Source organism: Mandrillus leucophaeus, unplaced genomic scaffold (assembly GCF_000951045.1).
Source record: "Mandrillus leucophaeus isolate KB7577 unplaced genomic scaffold, Mleu.le_1.0 Scaffold394, whole genome shotgun sequence".
In the NCBI taxonomy this organism is placed as follows: domain Eukaryota; kingdom Metazoa; phylum Chordata; class Mammalia; order Primates; family Cercopithecidae; genus Mandrillus; species Mandrillus leucophaeus.
This window is the reverse complement of record NW_012104187.1, coordinates 2,415,187-2,434,338: the sequence shown is the minus strand read 5'-3', so window position 1 is coordinate 2,434,338 and position 19,152 is coordinate 2,415,187. Positions and strand designations below refer to the sequence as shown.

Genomic DNA, 19,152 nt, shown 5'->3' with positions numbered 1-19,152 from the left:
CCTGGATAGTCTCTAACTTTATGCACAAAGTGTTACTGGAGCATAATTATTCAGAGTGTATTTGAGATTTCACTCACAGGATTATTTCAGATCAATCCCCTATACTGCATCTTATGTGCCTGCTGTGTTGATCATTTCACAAGCATTTAATGGCGTATTTTCTTTTTCAGGTATTATTCCCCTGGATATTCAGATACACTTCTGCAGAGGGTGGACAGCTATCAACCACTTAATAACTAAGCAAAGTTATATTTTGATACTCAAATTCACAGCAGAGTAGTTATGAGTAACAGTAATTAAATCTTCCTAAATATTTGAACTAAGTATATTCTGGATTTATTTAATGGGAAATACCTTTAGATAATATTTTCTAAATTTATATAATACTTTAAACATTAGTAGCTTGAATATATGAAGAACTATTCCTGGTCATTCGCATGCATAGGACTTGCTCTAAAAGTAGATTTTAAAAACACGTTAAAGGGTTTTAAGGCATTTATTACATGCAGACACCTCCAATGAGCTATAGATAAGAGATGGCATTCAAAAACCCTAAATTATTCTAGCCAATTCGTCATAGACATAGGCAAGGAAAGCTGGCCTTGCTAACTATATAGTAGGATACAGAAGAGAAATCTTTGAAAGAGGAAACTGATGACATATACAGGGCACTTGAAGGAGACTCTGATGCTAGTTACATAAGTGCATTAACTTAAGACACAGACTGTGTGGGTAACCTGTTAGGTTTTGCCAAGTTTAGGAAGAATTTACTCCTCTTTATCACAAGTTTTCCAAAATCCCTTCCCCACCCTATCTAAAGTGTTCCTTACCTTTCATGGGGCCAGTGAGGGTAGAATTCAGAATAAAGAGTTATACTCCTGTATACATGCTCTCCTTCTCATTGAAAGGTTTCTTAGTCTAGCTCTGCTCATGAATAAACAAAGAAGCAGGCATGTAAAATGGATCCTTGTCCTAGCTTCACTTTCCCAAGTTTCAAAAGTCACATTTTCAGGTATTTAAGGAATAATTTGAAGATAATACCATCAGGCTCAGACTTCAACATGCATTTTCACTTAGGAAGCGGTAAACCGGTGAAAGAGGGTTTCAATAAAATTTTAAATAAAAACAGCATTACAATTGTCCTTTTCATTTTTCCTATCCAGTGTGTTACTGACCTTGGGGAATATGTGATTGGATTTATGAGTCTTGATTAGTTGCTGTGTGTGTGTCTTTTGCTTTAAAGGGATATTACTCCTGCTGCTCTCTCCTGGATGAGGTGAGTGGTAACCCCCACAGCCCCTAGGCCACGGTGTTTCCAGTCTGACTCTGTTTTCAGGTTTCCTTCTTGGACTCTCTCTCTCCTTTTTTTTTTTTGTTCATGCAAAAGGAGCTACCTATTTGTTTTTTGTATTTTCTGGATTCATCTCTGTCATCATTATTTCCTAACAGTGCATAACTTTGTTGCGTCTTTTAAAACTTCATAATACCCAAGATTACCCCATTTCGTTTTGCCTTATATCCGGCTAAGATTGTTGGTGATTTCATTTTTTTTAATACTTCCTTGGGCCTATTTTGTTTCCTTGCAGCAATTTCTTTGACTTGTTGAATAGGAAAATGTAATTTGTATTCCCAGTTTTATAGCTTTCCTTTCTTTCCTTCATGCCTACATAGCTTGTCTTATGAATCTTTTAATTGGAGAAAATAAAAGTAGTTTTTACCTTTCTTCATTAGGGCTATTCTTAGATGTGTTGGTAATGACAGAAATTAGTTTATCTGGGTAAAAACCACCTCAGATATTGTTGGAATGTCAAATTTCCTAGTTGAAGTTTTTCACTTCATAGATAATTTCATACTTATCAAATAGTACTAAACAAATAAGTAATAAAATACTTAATAGTGTTCAGATGGGTGTTATAATCTGACCATATGCATTGTGGAAAATTTATGCTATGAAATGTTTCTTGACATAAAACACTTTAAACAAAATGAAGCTTTACTTTTTGAAAAGTATGTTGTGAGATTTTAAAAATATATATATAAACAAAATCTTTTTCATTTGTCATAGGGCAAAAATAATGCCTGTTATTAATGATATCCACTGGTATTTTCCACCCGCATGTGAATTTTGTCAATTTCAATTCCCTGTGCAAACAAACACCTGTCCCATTGCTCCCTACCCACCCCCAACCCCAAGAGTTTATTTAAAATTTCCCTGTTCTTAGGAATTCTCAACTTATATGAACAACTATTTTTAGGACGTCAGTTCAGGAATAGAATTACTTGGGACCTTATTATTATAGATTCAGTCCTTTCATGTGTTGTGGAAATAGGTGAAATCAGTGGTACCTGAAAAGAGATGTTGAAAACATAGGTTCTAGTCTCTCTCTGTTAAGTATTATAGTAAGGGTGATAATAGTTGCTCAGCTTACTCATAAGAAGCTTATGAAAATAACCTGCAGTGGTGAACATAACAATGTTATAAACAAACCCATTTTATACAAACTCGACATGTGATTAATGGAAAACCTGATAGTCAATGGCAGATTACATATTTTAGCCAGCAATTGTGCAGTATTCCCCAGGTCCCATACAATCTTACATAAGTGTAGTTCAAGCCAGATGATTTGTGATTTTAAAAAAAACCCCTACATTTCCTGCCCTCATGGAGTTTTCCAATATAAACACATTTGCCCAGACAGAGGCAGTGGAATAGGCACGAGACACTGAACACAAAACAGGCATATTTATTGTAGTATGGAAAAACAAATGACAACCCCATATTTGCAGGATATTGACTTGTTTTTCTAACCCCTTCCCTCTCAAAGAAAACCCTATTCCTTAAAGAAAGGATGAAAGGTTTGCTTGTTTCTAAACTTGATTTGAAGTCCTGCTTAACATAAACCCTGACCTTAAATTCCTGGGTGAGGCCCATCTCCCATCCCAGATGTCAAGTTTAGAAACTAACCTTGAAAGAATGAAGAATTTTTCTGTTGTGTTTTCAAATAGCCAATTCTTTGATTAAGATAGGTGCTACCAAATGTTGAGGTTTATGTACACTGTGGCTTATTCTGCCACAGAATCCACTGTTTAAAAAATGATTTGTAGCTTTCAGGAGATTAAAAGGATCAAATGGCTGTCCTATAATTATTACATTTACCAGTTGTTTAAGATACTTTTGACTTTTAAAATTAGATTTGTTCATGCTCTTATTTTTCTAGTAACATAAATACTCATGTTGTTTTGTTTTTATGAGGCCTTGGTAGGCCATAAAATTAGATGCATATTCAGTAATATTACTTTAAAGAATGGTGGGTTTTATTGTTTTGTAGGTATCAATAAGTTAATATTTTTTTAAAAATTAGGCAGTATATGAATGGATAAAGAAGCAAAAATATGACTCCAGATCTCACAACCCAAAACAGAATTGTCATTAACAAGGTGAGATAATTCCAAATAGCTCTCCAAACCTTTGTACAGCTAGAAAAACTCTGGAAAAATGTATTCATGCTACACATGTTATTTTAAAATTAAAACCAAAAGTTACTGCAGTTTGCTTGTTTCATGGAAGATAAGAGTTTTCACTGTGTTTTTAATTTTAATGGGTTTAGGAAAAAAATATTTCCTTGGCGATTAAGTTAGAGGTCAATACAAAATATTTATAAATGGGCTTCTTTTATTCATTATTGATACATTTTATAAAGTAGATTTAAACTGAATGCTGGATAAAGAACATTATACCAATATATATCATTATTGCAAAGTGATTTGGTATAGATATTTATACATTAAATAAAGCCTCTAAATTTCCTCACGTATATAGAATTTGTGGTAATACAGTCTTGCTGATTTTGTTTTTTTATTTTTTATTTTTATTTTTTTTGAGGCGGAAGTCTCGCTGTTACCCAGGCTGGAGTGCAGTGGTGTGATCTCGGCTCACTGCAAGCTCCGCCTTCCCAGTTCACGCCATTCTCCTGCCTCAGCCTCACGAGTAGCTGGGACTACAGGTGCCCGCCACCATACCCGGCTAATTTTTTGTATTTTTTAGTAGAGACAGGGTTTCACCATGTTAGCCAGGATGGTCTCGATCTCCTGACCTCATGATTTGCCCGCCTTGGCCTCCCAAAGTGCTGAGATTACAGGCATGAGTCACCATGCCCGGCCCACTCTTGCTAAAATTTATGCATTACTGATAGTAAATGTTTACTCAAAGTATTTTTGGATATAAAGAAGTCCAACTCTATGAACTATTGTAACCAATATTGAGTGTTCTGTTTTTTATATTTCTGTTTGCATGTGTAGTTTAAGTCATACAAACAAGTGAGTAAAGTGCCAAAGGGAATGTCAACGTTTTCCCATATTTTTCTTCACTAACTGAAGATGACCTTTTACTTAGATGAGTGAAATGTGCCCTGTTCTCAGTCCCCAGTGTTACCCAGCACTGTGATGAGCACACAGGAGAACTAGCAGCAGGTTGGACTGAGAGTAAGGGCCTCTAGGCTCCTGGTTGACCTTAGGTCACGCTCGCTCTGACCACAGCAAGTCTCCCCAAGTCTCTAGGCCTTAGTAGACCCGTATAAGAATCTCAAAACTACTACCCCAGTCAGTGGCCTTGGCAATTTGCTAATAGCACCCATTTCATCACATTCTGAGGATTAAGTGAGGATGAGCAAGCAGAAGGCACGGCATGTAGTAAATGGTGCCACTGTTACTCTATATATCTTTGTACAAATATAAAAGGTGCCCAGTCCTCAAGATAGTTTATTTCCATCTGGCAGAAATTATTGTAATAGTCTTATTTTGTTAGAGCAACACACTTTACTGCCATCTGCTGGAAAATTCTCTATAAATATGCAAATCCATGATGTCTAATATGTGAACTGTGCCCCCTTAGAAGTGCTGGTGCCCTTGTGAAGTACACAACCTGTGTGACCGTGCACATAAGTGCTTGATAAATCATATTTGCTACTCTTCTTCTCACTTTTGTAATGAATTTCGAAGAGAGTTTCAGATAAACAATGCTACTGGATGAAGAAATTTATTTAAAAAAATCAAAGAGTCAAAGTTAATATCAATAAAAAGAATCAGCATTTTGTTGCAAAACCTGGAAACATTTGTGCCCACTACTTCCCTCACTTCCCCCTTCCCCCACAGAAAAGTGTGCTCTACAATAAAACCTGCAATCTAAGTTAGCAGAGATGCTAAGTAAGCCATTATTCTTGCATTTTTAAACACTGTATGCGAGACCAAATTTGGAGCCACATTGTATATATGCAAAACCAATGCACATTTTGGAATAACCCATATGGCCTTTTCATCTTGACTTTAAAAATTGAATAAAAAATATTATATTAATCATGTATCATCACTGCAAGATGGCAGATCTCCAGAAAGCAACACTTCTGGGCTTCATTTTCTTCATCTCAGAACCTGGGCTGGGATGTAACAGGTGTCCCTTTTTTCTAGCCAGACAGTCCTTAATGAAGGGATGTTATAGTACCATTTTGCACACAAAAGGAAATATTTGGCTCATTTTCATAGATAGCTATACAGTCATGGAGAAGACTGACCAAAGTTGGATAAAGGAGAGTTTATTGATAATGGGAGCAGTCTCCCAGGACACAGGATTTATCACTCTGGCAAGGGTGATAAGATGACTCTTGGAAGCTTGAAGAAAGCAACAGCCCATGGTAAGTGAAGTGGAAATGCCATAATTGCCAGGGCCAACTGGAAGAGGTGTCAAGTGACTCAGAGAGGTGGGCATGCTGGAGTGCATAGCCTGTGTGGGGATGGAAAACCCACTAGCTGGCTGCATTCTTAAGTGAAGGCAGGGAGGACATACCATTTACCAAAGTGATAAGAAATGCATTGTTAAGAGGGTTACTGAGAATCTTAGTGGAGGCACTCTTCTGTTTGCCAGGGTTGATTGGAGGAGACACTGCTACAGAACTGGGATCCTTAATAGAAATAAGGATGATAGGATCCTGAAATAACAGAGGCCAAGTAGCAAGACTTAACTGTCAGAAGCAAGCTGTGCACAGTTTTTGCAATGAGTGGTAAGATTGATGTGGCACCCAGGGCCCAATCTACAGAGAGCTGTGAAAATGCTTAATAGAATTTCCTAGAAGCAAGATAAATGGGCAGTCAACAAGTATCAATTTATAAAATAAAAATAAATATGAGGCTGAAGGCAGCTGTCAAGGTAAAAAGTCAGTCACTAGCTCAGTTTCCAAACCTGAGTCAGATCTCAGATCTGGGACCCATTCTTTGAAGGAGAGGATGATCCTTATGCCAACAGAACCTAAAGCACCTGAGCAAGTATATTTAGTAATTATTCCCCCAGCACTTCAGAATATTGTTTCAACCCTTTTACCAGATGATAGAGCTCTGTGGCAGGTCTAGACAGCAGTACAAGAAGCCCTGCTATATCCCTCAACAGACCCCGTACTAGAGGAATCTGTGGTGGGAAAGAATGCTCGGGATAGTTGCTGGTAATCAATCTCAATAAGAGAATCACAGCATAGACCCCCTAGGATGCTGGAGAAGGCCATGTTATCTGTAGTAAACAACAATATACGATTCTAAAGTTCTTGGCTGGTTGCGGTGGCTCACACCTGTAATCCCAGCACTTTGGGAGGCTGAAGCAGGAGAATCGCTTGAGCCCAGGAATTCAAGACCAGCTTGGGCAACATAGAGAGACCTCATCTCTACAAAAAATACAAAAATAGTTGAGTGTAGTGGTGTGCGTCTGTAGTCCTAGCTACTTGGGAGGCTGAGGTGGGAGGATCACTTTGGCCCTGGAGGCCAAGGATGCAGTGAGCCGTGATCACCCCACTGCATTCTAGTCTGGACATCAGAGAGAGACCCTATCTCAAAAAAATAAATAAAGGAAATTCTTGCAGATCCCTGATTGAAATGAAGCACCTGACCATGAGACATCAAGTAACTATGCAGCCTGAGATATTCATCATGAGCTGGCTCTATCAGACCCACCAAGTTATAAAGTTGGGTGGGCCTGGTAGCAATTTATCACAAAATAGAAGTGGTAGATACAGGATTGGGCATAAGTTGGGTCAGAGGACACAAGTAAGTTGTAGCAGTTGATGGTCCAGACCTACATGTCATCCACTCCTATTGCACTGGTGTTTATAACTATGGTGTTCACAACTATCTCAGCTCACAACCATGACTGCATGGAGCTGTCCCTTGTGGCCAGCTGATGGAGGAGGAAAAGGGCTGACCTTCATTCATAGCTGGCTGGCTCAGCATAAGAGTGCAAGCCAAAAATGGATGCTGCTGCACTACAACCCTACTTAGGGTGATCTTGAAAGAGGGTGGTGAGGGAGAAATCCTTCCAATGGGCAAAGTTCCACTGGATGCACTTGGTCATCCACTTTGTGTGAAAAGAAGAGTGGTTCAAGGTAAAGAATATGTGCAGGCTCATGGACAGTGGGGGATGGGGTGGTTGTTTGGTCAGGGGCTTAGAAGCAGAAGGACTGATATGGATATAAGGTGTGAAGAACTTTGTGTCATACGTTAATGCACATCAAAGCAACCACTACCAAAAGGCACTAAACAACATTCATGTCTCAGCCATGCGTGCAGCAGCCTCTCTCGTTGGCTACTGCAGTGCTGGCACAATGGGCACATAAATGGAGTGAGTAATGGAGTGAGTAGCCATGCTGGCAGGGATGGTGGCTATGAATAGATCCAACAGCATGGACTTCCATTCACCAAACCTGATCCAGCTACTGCCACTGCTGCTGCCAAATGTCTAACCTGTCAATAACAGAAACCCCAACGTAGTATCCCTCAAAGAGACCAACCAAACATGTGGAGGTAAGTTGACTTCAACTTCTTCCACCCTGGAAAGGGCAGGAATTCATCTTGATTGGGATTATTGTATATTCTGGCATGAATTTGCCTTTCCTATCCATAGGACATCAGCCAGTACCACTACCCAACGACTTAAGAATGCTTGATCCACTGGTATTAGATTCCATATGATACTGCCTTGGATCAGAGTCTACTGGTACTATCACACATATTGCATCATTCCTGAGCCACTGGTATGACAGAATAGTGGACTGTCCTCTTAAAGACGCAACTGAGGCTCCAGCTTGGAGAAGATACCCCTACAAGGTTGAGATACCACCCTAAATCAATGCCATTATATGGTGCTATGTCCCCAATAGGTAGAATACACAGGTCCAGAAACTATAGGAAGAAGGGGGAAGTAGGCATGGCTCTGCTTACGGTCATTCCTAGTGGTACATTTGGGGAATTTGTGCTTCCTGTCCCCAAAACTTTAGATTCTGTGGGTCAAGTGGTCTTGGCTTTCACTGGGGTAATACTTTATCAGTGGACACAAAGTCAGTCCCATTGTACTTCACACTACAGCTGCCACTCAGTCACTTCAGTCTTCTTATGCCAAGAGACCAGTGAAGAAAGAGTCACTAAACTAGCAAGACCACTGACCCTGATCATCAGGAGGAGGTAGAACTTTGTCACAGAACACAGAGAGGGAAGAATGTTTGGCACACAGGTGATATGATGGGATGTTTCCTGATGTTCTCATGTCTAGTTTTAACACTAAACAGACAAGAACAGAAGCTATGGCTGGGATAGACATGGGGACCAGGGACTCAGAATCTTGGAGACAAGGGTCTGGGTCACCCCATCAGACAATCTGCCTAGACCAGCATGGCTGCTGGCAATGGCTGAGGCAATTCTAGAATGAGGACAGGGTAGAGAAGAGGGTGAAATGTCAGTTACCTCAGGCTTGAGATCTATTGCAGCTGCAGTGACTATAATTTGCTGATTAACCTTATAAATTTCCCAGTAATAAAGGCCAATGAGAATCCTGGAATTGCCGAGTACTGGGTGGATGAACTTATCCCAAGCGGCAAGTGTATCTGAGCAGCACAAAGGGTGGCCCACAATACTCTAGCGCTCCACCCATGTCTCCTTTTTAGGACCAAGGGCCAACAAACCCGTCCTCCAACTGCTGTGATTTTTGGTCACACGTTTTATATCCTTACCCACAAATATGAAATGAATTAAATCCTCAACCCACAACCAGAATGGTCTTAATAATTTGCTAAATCTTAAAATTGACACCTTAATTTGAGCACCCCCACCCCAAATTTGAGAACACATAGGCAACTGGTTCAAACTGGAATCCAACCAAACCAGAACATCACATTTTCTCAGATGTGAATCCAAACCAGAAGTTCAGACACTTAGTATATACAGCCCGGGTAGACTCTCTGTGGCCTTAGCAGTCCTTGCTAATTAGAAGCTCCTGTATTACCTCTGGGAGCTTAGCTACCAAGCATCTTTCCAACTACGCTCCCAAATGAAGGTAAGGTAAATGGCTAGAATTTTTAAAAATTAACTTATGCTCAGTTATCTATTTGGTTCAGAGGAGAAAGAAACATCAGTGATGTTTCAAAAGGTAATTCCATATCCACCACCATCATACCCTCCAAGTCACATGGTAAAAATAAATGATGCCTGGCTGTGGTTAATTGTGAAGCCATCTCAGTTCTCATCTGATGTAGCCTAATGAAGGCTCTGAATAGCAAGAGTGAAATCTTAACCTTAACAAATGACCTTGCCTCACAGTTCAGGCACAATTTTTAGGTTTCTCATCCAAGGAGGGGGGGATTTAAAAATCAGTATTCATATGAAAAATTATTATTAGAAGCCCTTGAGTGTTGCTCACACAAGAGATGCAGGTCTATGTTTATGCACCATGAGGACGGGAACCATGCTTGATTCATCTTTGTATCCAGCACAACACTTAGCATAGTTGCCTAGTGTGCAGCAGGAGATCAAGAAATAATTATTGAATAAATGAATGAGGCTTCAGAGTTCCACGAGCCATCCTAGTTACTGGCAACCCTTGAGGGGAATTTTGCCAAGACACTTTAAAAGTGTAGCTTGCCCAAGTAAGAAAAGACTGTTTTCAAGATCTACTCTGTCAGGACCACTGCCACTTTGTTTTCATTGGGCATGGGAATCTGGCTCTACCATCCTCCACACCCGCTCAACTCAGGTTAACGGTGTCTGAAGTAGTTCTTCTTAGAACTTTAAAATGGTAGCAAAAAGATCAGTTTAGAAGGAATGAACCACATTGTAGGATGATTTTCTGAGGTTATTTAACAGCTTGTGCATGTGTGTGTGTGTATGCGAGTGCATGTGTATATGTGCCAATCAGATTCTCCCAGGAACTTTAGATTTGCAGAGAGACAGTGGTTGGGAGTTGGTAGCTACATCATTAATGACAGCCAACCCTTTGGAGGAACTTGCAGATTTCAGCCTCTGAGGTCCTGGGAACTGCCCTGGGCCACTTCTTCCTGAGGGAGGTTAAGTTGTTCAACTCTTCCTTGTAAGACTCTTCCTTCCAGTAAATTTACACTTTTACCTATATTCTTTCCAACTGTTTTTTGTTATCTGCAAATGGAAGAAAGGCATTTTGGAGGAAACCAGTGAATCTGAGCTGGGCTCTGGAAGAATGGTGGGGTGGAGGAAGGAGAGCTGAGTAGAGAGATCAGGGGAAGGCTCTTAAGGCAATCAATCACCTTTCTGCGCTGAGTCAGCTATGGACAAGAGGCTGCCAAGCAGAGAGCTGACTCAGCAGAAGACTGCAAGGGGCCACCCTGAGTGAGGCTGGTTTTTAAATATTCATTTCAAAAGCAATTGAATGCTCTCTTTCCCCTCTCCTGTGCTTAGGTATGACTTCTACAGTTCTTGTTCCAACCACTTGAACTCTTTTGTGTCTCCTGCCTCTGCTATCTTCCAAGGCACCAACTAATGTCCAACGAGGCCACAGGGTCTTCTCTTTGATCCCAGGATATTTCTGTGAATTATTAGCCTTTTTATTGAACCTAAGGAAGGAATTCAAATGGTGATTTAATTCGTGCCTTTCTCCCCTCCTGCCCCTTCCCAAGTGTCCCATTGTGGGAATTTTGGAGACAAACCCTGCCTCTGATTCAAGCCATGTATGTAAACGAATTTATTGGATGCCACTGAGAAGGCTACATTAGGAAAGGGAAGAGAGTTGTGAATTTAAGAAAAACTACAACAAATCTATGTGGGAGGAGGGAAGGAGAAAAGGAGGAATTGGACCATTTATTTGCAGCATGTCTTACTGACAGTTAAATACAGTGGTTTGTTCTGTTTTCTGCCACTCGAGGGTTATTTAATTAAATTCATGACCTAGGATGCTAACCAGCCCCACATCTAAAATAATTGCTTCTCTGTTGGTGAGATGTAAAGCTGGGATTGATTTTCCCTGGCCGATAGCTCTCCTTTCTGACTCATGAATGTCATCTCCACTCCCTGCCCCACGTAATTTGATCTCTGTATTTGATCCTTATTTAGTAGTACACTTCGCCAAACAGATGTCTGAGTAATTAAAATCCCACGTGGGCACGCTCGTCAGTGAGTTATATCTATTTAATAGTCAGCTTAGAAACTTTTCACCCTTCGGCTTTTCTCCCATTCTGGTGTCATATGTCAGTAGCCTTTAGCAGGATTTAACTATTAGAATTCAAACCTGTTTGAACTCTAAAATGCAGTTTTAGCGTTGCAGTTTGATTTCCTGCATTCATAGAGACTCTCTTTTCATTTTCTGACTGCATTTTCTTCACAAGTCCCTGATCTCTTTTTCCTTCAACTCACCTGAATTTTCTCTATGGTTTTACACCAGCATTCAAATTCTCATTGGATGAGTCATCCTATATTTCATTCATGCCAACACTGGCAATTAAAAAAAAAAATTAGAACAATGTTGTTATAACCATGGATTAAGAGTGCCTTTTACTTTTTACCCTGGAGGCATAGCCAAAATATTTCAGTCTGAACAATCCTCTGATTTTTTTAAAAAACTATTTGAGATCAAATACTGAAAACCTGTTTGGTTGCTACAGGTCACTGAAGGATTTTGATGGAACGGAATTATAGAAGGAAAGAACACATACAAGGAAGGTCAAGAAGGGCTGATTACAGGGAATTTGGTCACTTTTGAGAAAGGATTTAGACAGACACTTATTTAGAAAATGTTGAACTGAATATGAATACTACAGAAACAATGTTCTTATGATAAATCCTATGCTACTAAGTAACATTGCATAAAACTTGAGGAGAATGCTATAATTTACTGTAGATAAAATAATTTCCCTTACAGTTGATGATGCATATTGATTTTAAATTCCAAAGAACTAAACATTGTGAACTAAGTATAGAATACATCTAAGTATAGAATACATATGCATCTGTTCTGATACCCATCAAACTGGACTTAAACAAAATCAGATAAATGAGTAGGTAATAAGTCATAGCAAAAGGATTCTTTATTTTCCTACTTTTAAACAGATGGAGTGCTAGTGCATTTAGCATGAATCATTTTACAAAAGTAAGTTTCTCAGAACATGCATGTTTCTTGTGAAGTTCCTTTGTACTCACAGTATTTCAGAATAAAAAAATAATGTGATCGAAAAAACAAGCAACAAGTTTACAGGTTGACGGATGTTGTTTTAGTTCTATGTGAACAAATTTTAAAAGTATTTGTACAAACTTTATTACCATGATTGTATTTAAAAGCTAGGTGAAAATCCTATTGTTCAGTGGGAACTTCATCTTAGTGGTTTGTACACAACTTCTGGTCTTGTTATCTAAACTAACAAAGGTCATGTAAATAAACAGACATAAATTAACAGCATGATTTTTAGATAAACAGTGACAAGGACTAGGAGTTAGTATTTCAGGAAGTTAGATAGCTTCTAAATAATGGAAATGCTATGGGTGTGATTTCTCTCAATGTTTATTATCTAGTATCATTCTACCCCTTGCTGGCTCATGAACTGGTATGCTTTTCATTCTTGCTGTGCTCAAGATAACCTTTCCCTACCTGTTCCCCAGCTCCCTTGCCTTTCATGCAGCTTGTGTTTAATCTATATAAGGTTCAGGGCACTTTTTTTTCTGTGATTCAAGCTTTTTAAGCCTTGTTTTCTGTCCAGTCATTCCTTATCACACGTCTATCCATGCCCTGCTGTCTGTCTCTTTCAGATATTGTTTTAAAAGGTGATTAATACCAATAACCCATTTCCAGCTTCCCGTTGTCTTAGTGTAAATTGGGGAGACTATTTCCTGACCTCAACATGAAGAAGTTGTGAAGGTCAAATGAGCTCTTGTGTATGAAAGGGCTTTGTACATAGCTACTGGCTTCACATAGCCAAGGAGCTTCCACTCCAGCCCTCAAATACAGCTTGTACCATTTGCTAGCCGTGTGAACTTCAGCAAGCTATGTAACTTTTCTGTGGAACTTCAGTTTCATACAGTGGAAAATGGGGATCATAAATGTACTTAAATCCTGGGATTGTTTGGTGATGGTGACATGAGATGATTCATACATATTATGAGGTCAGAACATGATTAGAACAGTTTCAGTTTTAAGCCCCCAGTAAGTGCTAGTACAAGTGCAGGGATCAGACGGTGTTTCTCCCTTGATATCGGTGTACTTCTTCACAGGTTCATCTCTCTCTAGCCCGAGGCGAAAGCTGGGCTATATCCCTTGAGCGTGGTCTGTCACAACTAAGGATAAGGGCGGGTATAGGGATCCTGGCTGAGCACATGTCTTTTGAGGATTGCCAGGTACTTTTAACAGCTGTCTCTCTTTCTCTAAATAGTGTTCACTTGGCTTGGATTATCCTTTAATGACTTTATTTAGAATGACTTGTTTATGTCAATTTTTTCAATTTGCCGCCCATTTATGCTTAAAGCCACAAAAATACATCCTTCCTAATCTGGAAAATGGGAATAGTAAGAGTATCTATCCCTGGGGTTGTCATGAGATCAATCGAACCTCTTCCAAAAGATATAAGGAAGTATAATATTCTAGGAAGCTTTTGAAAAATAAACTGGAGAAAACAGCATTTCCAAATGTTACTCTGAACACAGGAAATGAGGTGAGAAGAAACAAAATATACAATAAAAACCTAATATTCTAAAACTTCAGTAAGTTAGTGATTCTTCCAAATGAACTCTCCTCTCAGAGTGGTTCTCTGAATTTAAGCTCAATGATGCTGTTGTTGCCCAAAATGTTTTGGGATTTCTTCTTTCAGAAGGGTTGTTAAGGACCTGGATGTAAATACTAACTCCTCCACTTTACGATAGTCATGACAAATATCTTCCTACTTCACAACTTCTTATTTGATATTGTTATAATTTTTGGTATACAGATGCTTTAAATAATTATTTCAGATAAATCTGTGAGTTCTTCCATTGTTTTGTGGTTCTTTTCCATCCAAAAATCAATTAGCTGTCCATTTAGATTTTGGGTTTTTTTAGTTCTTTTCTAGTTCAGTTTTCACATTTATTTCTTTATCTGGAATGTATTTCAGGAGACTGCATGAAGTGAACATTAAATCTGATTTTTTTTCCCCAAATGGTTGGCCAGTTTTCCTAGTGCCAGTTATTGAATAATCCATGTCTTCCCCATTAGTGACACTTCATTTATTGGAATATTGAGTTTTCTTTCAGGGCTATCTGTTCTGAAATATTTGTCAATCTTTCTTCAGTAGTTCAATATTACTGTAATTATTATGGCTTTATAATATGTATTAACATGTGGTAGAGTAAATCTCATGTTATTATTCTTCCTTTTTGAAGTATTCTGGCTACTCTGTTTTTTCCTCCAGATGGAAATACATTTTTTCAACTTCTAAAAATATCCTGTTGGAATTTTAGTTACAATTGCAAATTAAGGGATAGATATCTTTGTCTAGGAGCATAACATATTTCTCAATCTATTCAAATCTTTTTTATTTCATTTTTTCTCTTTTTCTTTGTATAAATCCCTTTCAGTTCTTGCCAATATTATTTATATGTGAATAGAATCTTTTTAAGAAATATATTTGTTCCCAGGTTTCAACACCCCAAAAAAGTTATATTTCCCAATAAGTTATTGCTAGATCAGTAGAAAGTTATTGATTTTAATAATTATTTTATAAGAGATTTTCAATCAAGTTTCTTAAGTTTTCTAGGCAAAAAGTATCTGCAAATAAAGGCAATTTGTCTACTGCTTTGCAATATTTTACTTAGTATTTCTGTTTGTCTTATTACAGAATGACTTCGCATAATTTTAAATAATAGTGGTAAAGCAGGCATATTTATACCTGCTTTTAATGAAAATGCCTGTCTGTCATTGAGTATGGAAATTTAAAAATACACACAAAAGTAAATGAAAGTCTAATGTGCCTCTCACCTAGCCTCAACAATTATCAACATTTTTGCAGACACTTTTAGTGGAATTATAAATTAATCCAGTCTTTTGAATATTAATTTGGAAGTATCTATCCAAATATTGATCTGCAATTCCATTGCTAGGCATTAATCCAACAAGTACACCTGCATCAATAGACAAAGACATTCAAGGATGCTCTAACTGTATGTAATTGCAGAAAATGAGAAAATCGTCTAAATGGTCCCTAACAGGTGAGTGAAAAATATGGTTCATTCATATAACTGTACTCAACTACTATGAAAAATTTTGGAAGGTCTGTATGTGCTGATGTAGGAAGATGTACAAGGTACTTTATGAAATTAAAAAATAAAAAGCAGGCCAGCTGCGGTGGCTCACTGTAATCCCAGAATTTGGGAGGCCAGGCAGGTGGATCACCTGAGGTCAGGAGTTCAAGACCAGCCTGGCCAACATGGCGAAACCCCATCTCTATTAAAAATACAAAAATTAGCTGGGCATGGTGGCGTGCACCTGTAATCCCAGCTACTCAGGAGGCCTTTGGAGAGAAGGTGTAAACTTAATTTGACTGTCTTACCAGTAGCATTATTATTTTTATAAAATTTTATTAAAAGATATGATGTTGGCTATCAGTTTAACATTTACTAAAAGTTTTTTTAAAATATAGTTGTTGTAATTGGGAATAGGTGCTAGATTTTTATCACTTATCGAGACAATAAGGTTTTTATTCTTATATAACCTAAATGTATTTTTATATAAACTATTTTCCTAGTATTGAAATATCCTGGTATTTCTAGGATAAGATCTACCTGATTGTTTAAAATGACTGACATTATTGAATATAATTTGCTGGGGTTTTTTTTTGGTATTTTGGGGTGAATTCTGGCATTGAGTTTCTTACGTGAACTTTTATTTTTTGAGTGTCCTTTCTTTATCTTCTTTTTTTTTGAGATAGGGTCTTGCTCTGTTACCCAGGCTGGAGTGCAGTGATGAGATCACGGCTCACTGCAGTCTTGACCTGTCGAGCTCAAATGATCCTCCCACTTCATCTTTTCAAGTAGTTGGGACTGCAGGAGCCTACCACCAGGCCCAGATAATTTTTTACTTTTTGTATAGATGGGGTCTCTTGGAACTCCTGGGCTCAAGCCATCTTCCCCCCTTAATTTCCCAAAGTGCTGGGATTACAGGTATGAGCCGTTATGTTTGGCATATACCATTTTTGATAGGTTTTATAATAAAAAAGAGTTTCACTCACACAAAAAAATTAAATTTTAGTGTCTTTACTCATTTAAAAAGGGGATTTTATGTCTTTCAAAATTTGCAAGAATTTGCCTAAAGCCTCTCTCAGTCTTTAGGCCTTTTGAAATTTCTCCCCAGCTTTGATCTACTTACTTTTTCTACTCCTAGATTCAATTTGGGTGATTTATGGTTTTCCAGAAAAAAATGTTTAGAACATAGCTAATTTCATATAGTAGTCTCACATAATTTATAAAAAGTCTCTTTGGCGGATCAGGAGGTCAGGAGATTGGGACCATCCTGGCTAACACGGTTAAACTCCGTCTCTACTAAAAAATACAAAAAATTAGCCGGGTATGGTGGCGGGCACCTGTAGTCCCAGCTACTTGGGAGGCTGAGGCAGGAGAATGGCGTGAACCCGGAAGGCGGAGCTTGTAGTGAACCGAGATCATGCCACTGCACTCCAGCCTGGGTGACAGAGCGAGACTGCACTCCAATCTGGGTGACAGAGTGAGACTCCATCTCAAAAAAAAAAAAAAAAAAGGTCTCTATATCTTTATATCTCCTTTGTCCTTTATATTTTCTTTCTTTTCTTTTCTTTTTTTAATAGATCCATCAGCGATTTCTCCATTTTCTTGATCTTTTTCCAAAGAATTACCTTTGGAATTGATCAAAAACATTGTTTGTTTTCTAATCATTAATTTCTGCTCCAAACTTTCCCCTAATCCTCCATTTCTTGGAGTTTAATTTTTTAAAAAGCATTAACCAGTTCACTTATTTTTGCTCTTTCTAGTTCAATTTTTCCCTGCCAAATGATGTTACCAAACTCAGTGTGGTTTCAAATATTTTTTCTAAAAATCTGCTCTCAGAGGAGGAAGATTTGCTATCACTGATGATGTCATTTAAAAGAATGTGACTCAGACTCTTGTGGCAAATTTCTAAAGAATTCTAAAAATGTTTGAGTAATGGGAACGCAATTGTAGCAAGCTTATGACCTACTCTGAAGGAACCAATTTGTAAAACCTGCACGTTTGCTGAACATTATCTGCCCTTATATATTTGGAAATAATCAAGTGCTAGGATTTAAAAAGGAGCTTTCACTTTTGTTTATTGGGATGCCTTCTGATACTGCATGTCTGTAAACCAAGATATTCTTAATATTTTTCTTTTTGTGAAAATGTATTTAAACACATCATATATACAGTCTGGCTTCATTTTTGCTCCCAATAGAAATTAACCTCAGATGAAACATTTTTCAAACAAATATTAAAAATTGTTCACATGCTAGAATGACCAGGTTTTCCTTGCAAAAACCAATTCAGTAGATTGATGATGTGGATGAAGGCAGAATGTGTTATTAAAAATAATTAAGTGCTCTGATAGGCCACAATTATAAGCAATAAAAATAATCTCTAATAAAATGTATTGTGCCAATAGAAAGGTAGATTTCAGGTGTGACCTTTGCCAAGGTATGCAGCAGAACTTATTAGAGCCATGTATTTGTAGATTATGTAACAGTTTTTAAGTGGTCAGGAAGGGGAGGATTTTGTGGTCAGAAAAGTGGAACTGTCCTATTTAACATATGACCCTGGCCAGTCCCATCTCAAATTACTGTTGATCAAGTTACAGATGGTTGGGAAGCCCAGGTGGAAGGGAAGCCTAGAATAAGCCCTGACAAAATTGCAATAAACAGTAGGCCACAAAGCCAGTGGCCGTTATCATTAAACACTTACTGAAGTATTTAATATAGAAAATAATGCAAAGAAAAATTGTTTCGCAAAGCACTATGAACCAGAAATCACTTAAAAAGGCTTTAACATATCCTCCCCTGATGTCTTTAGGAAAGCTAGAACATGACTAAAACCATAAGTAGACCCCCAGACTAACAGCTTTATGATCATGATTTGAAAGCATTTTGTTTTGCACTTGCATGCATCTCAGGTTTAAGTTTCCAAATTTTTAAAACATTTAAGTGCCTAATGATCTAGGAATTTACTCTTGAGAATAAACACCACTAGGAACCAATAAATGGAAGCCCAAACTTTTATTATCTCTAGCAACTTCAAATAGGGGCACACGTATAAAAATTTATATATTCAGCATTGGTCTCAATTGGTTGCCTTTTACAGAAGCACTTTAATGGGACAGTAAACCAGAGCCCAAACAGAGAAAAAAAAAATCCTACTTTTGTGTTATTGTAGTTGCAAAATTTTCAGAAAAGCACGGATCTAAAGCCCAAGCCTGCTAAATGATTCACATGAAGGCAGAGCCTGAGGCCAAGTTTAAGTGCTGATTTTACTAGGAGGTACAATTTCAGGGTTTTAAGGGTGAAAGGAAAGGCGAAGGCAGGCAAAAATACAAGGTGGTACATTATTGAGCTGAAAACAACTTCACATGCAAGGACAGCTTCCAGACAAACCATGTAGAACCAGCATACCTTGGGACTGTGTGGATGGCAGGGAAAGGAGTTTCTATGCTGGCTACTTCATTCTTTCTGTGCCCTTTGGGGAAAGTATGCCTCACGGGGCTCTAACTCTCCCAGTCTTCTGAGGGCAGCACCTGATCCCTCCAGGTTAACTGCTACGGAAGAGCATTCTGTTCCTTCAAATTTCTCACCTGAGTCTGAGAGCATCCTATCATCACAGCCTCTGTGT

At 38.2% G+C, this 19,152-nt stretch overlaps 1 protein-coding gene across 4 annotated transcripts in view; it reads left to right on the top strand.

The window, feature by feature from the left end:
* SPAG6 (sperm associated antigen 6) overlaps positions 1-1,131 on the top strand; it is a 65,662-nt gene extending 64,531 nt beyond the window's left edge. For all 4 annotated transcript variants that reach the window (XM_011991329.1, XM_011991326.1, XM_011991327.1 and 1 more), the window contains one exon: positions 171-1,131. In XM_011991329.1, the coding sequence (XP_011846719.1) occupies positions 171-233 (63 nt within the window). In that variant the 3' untranslated portion in view covers positions 234-1,131. The remainder of the gene's footprint in view (positions 1-170) is intronic.
* The last annotated feature ends 18,021 nt before the right edge of the window (positions 1,132-19,152 follow it).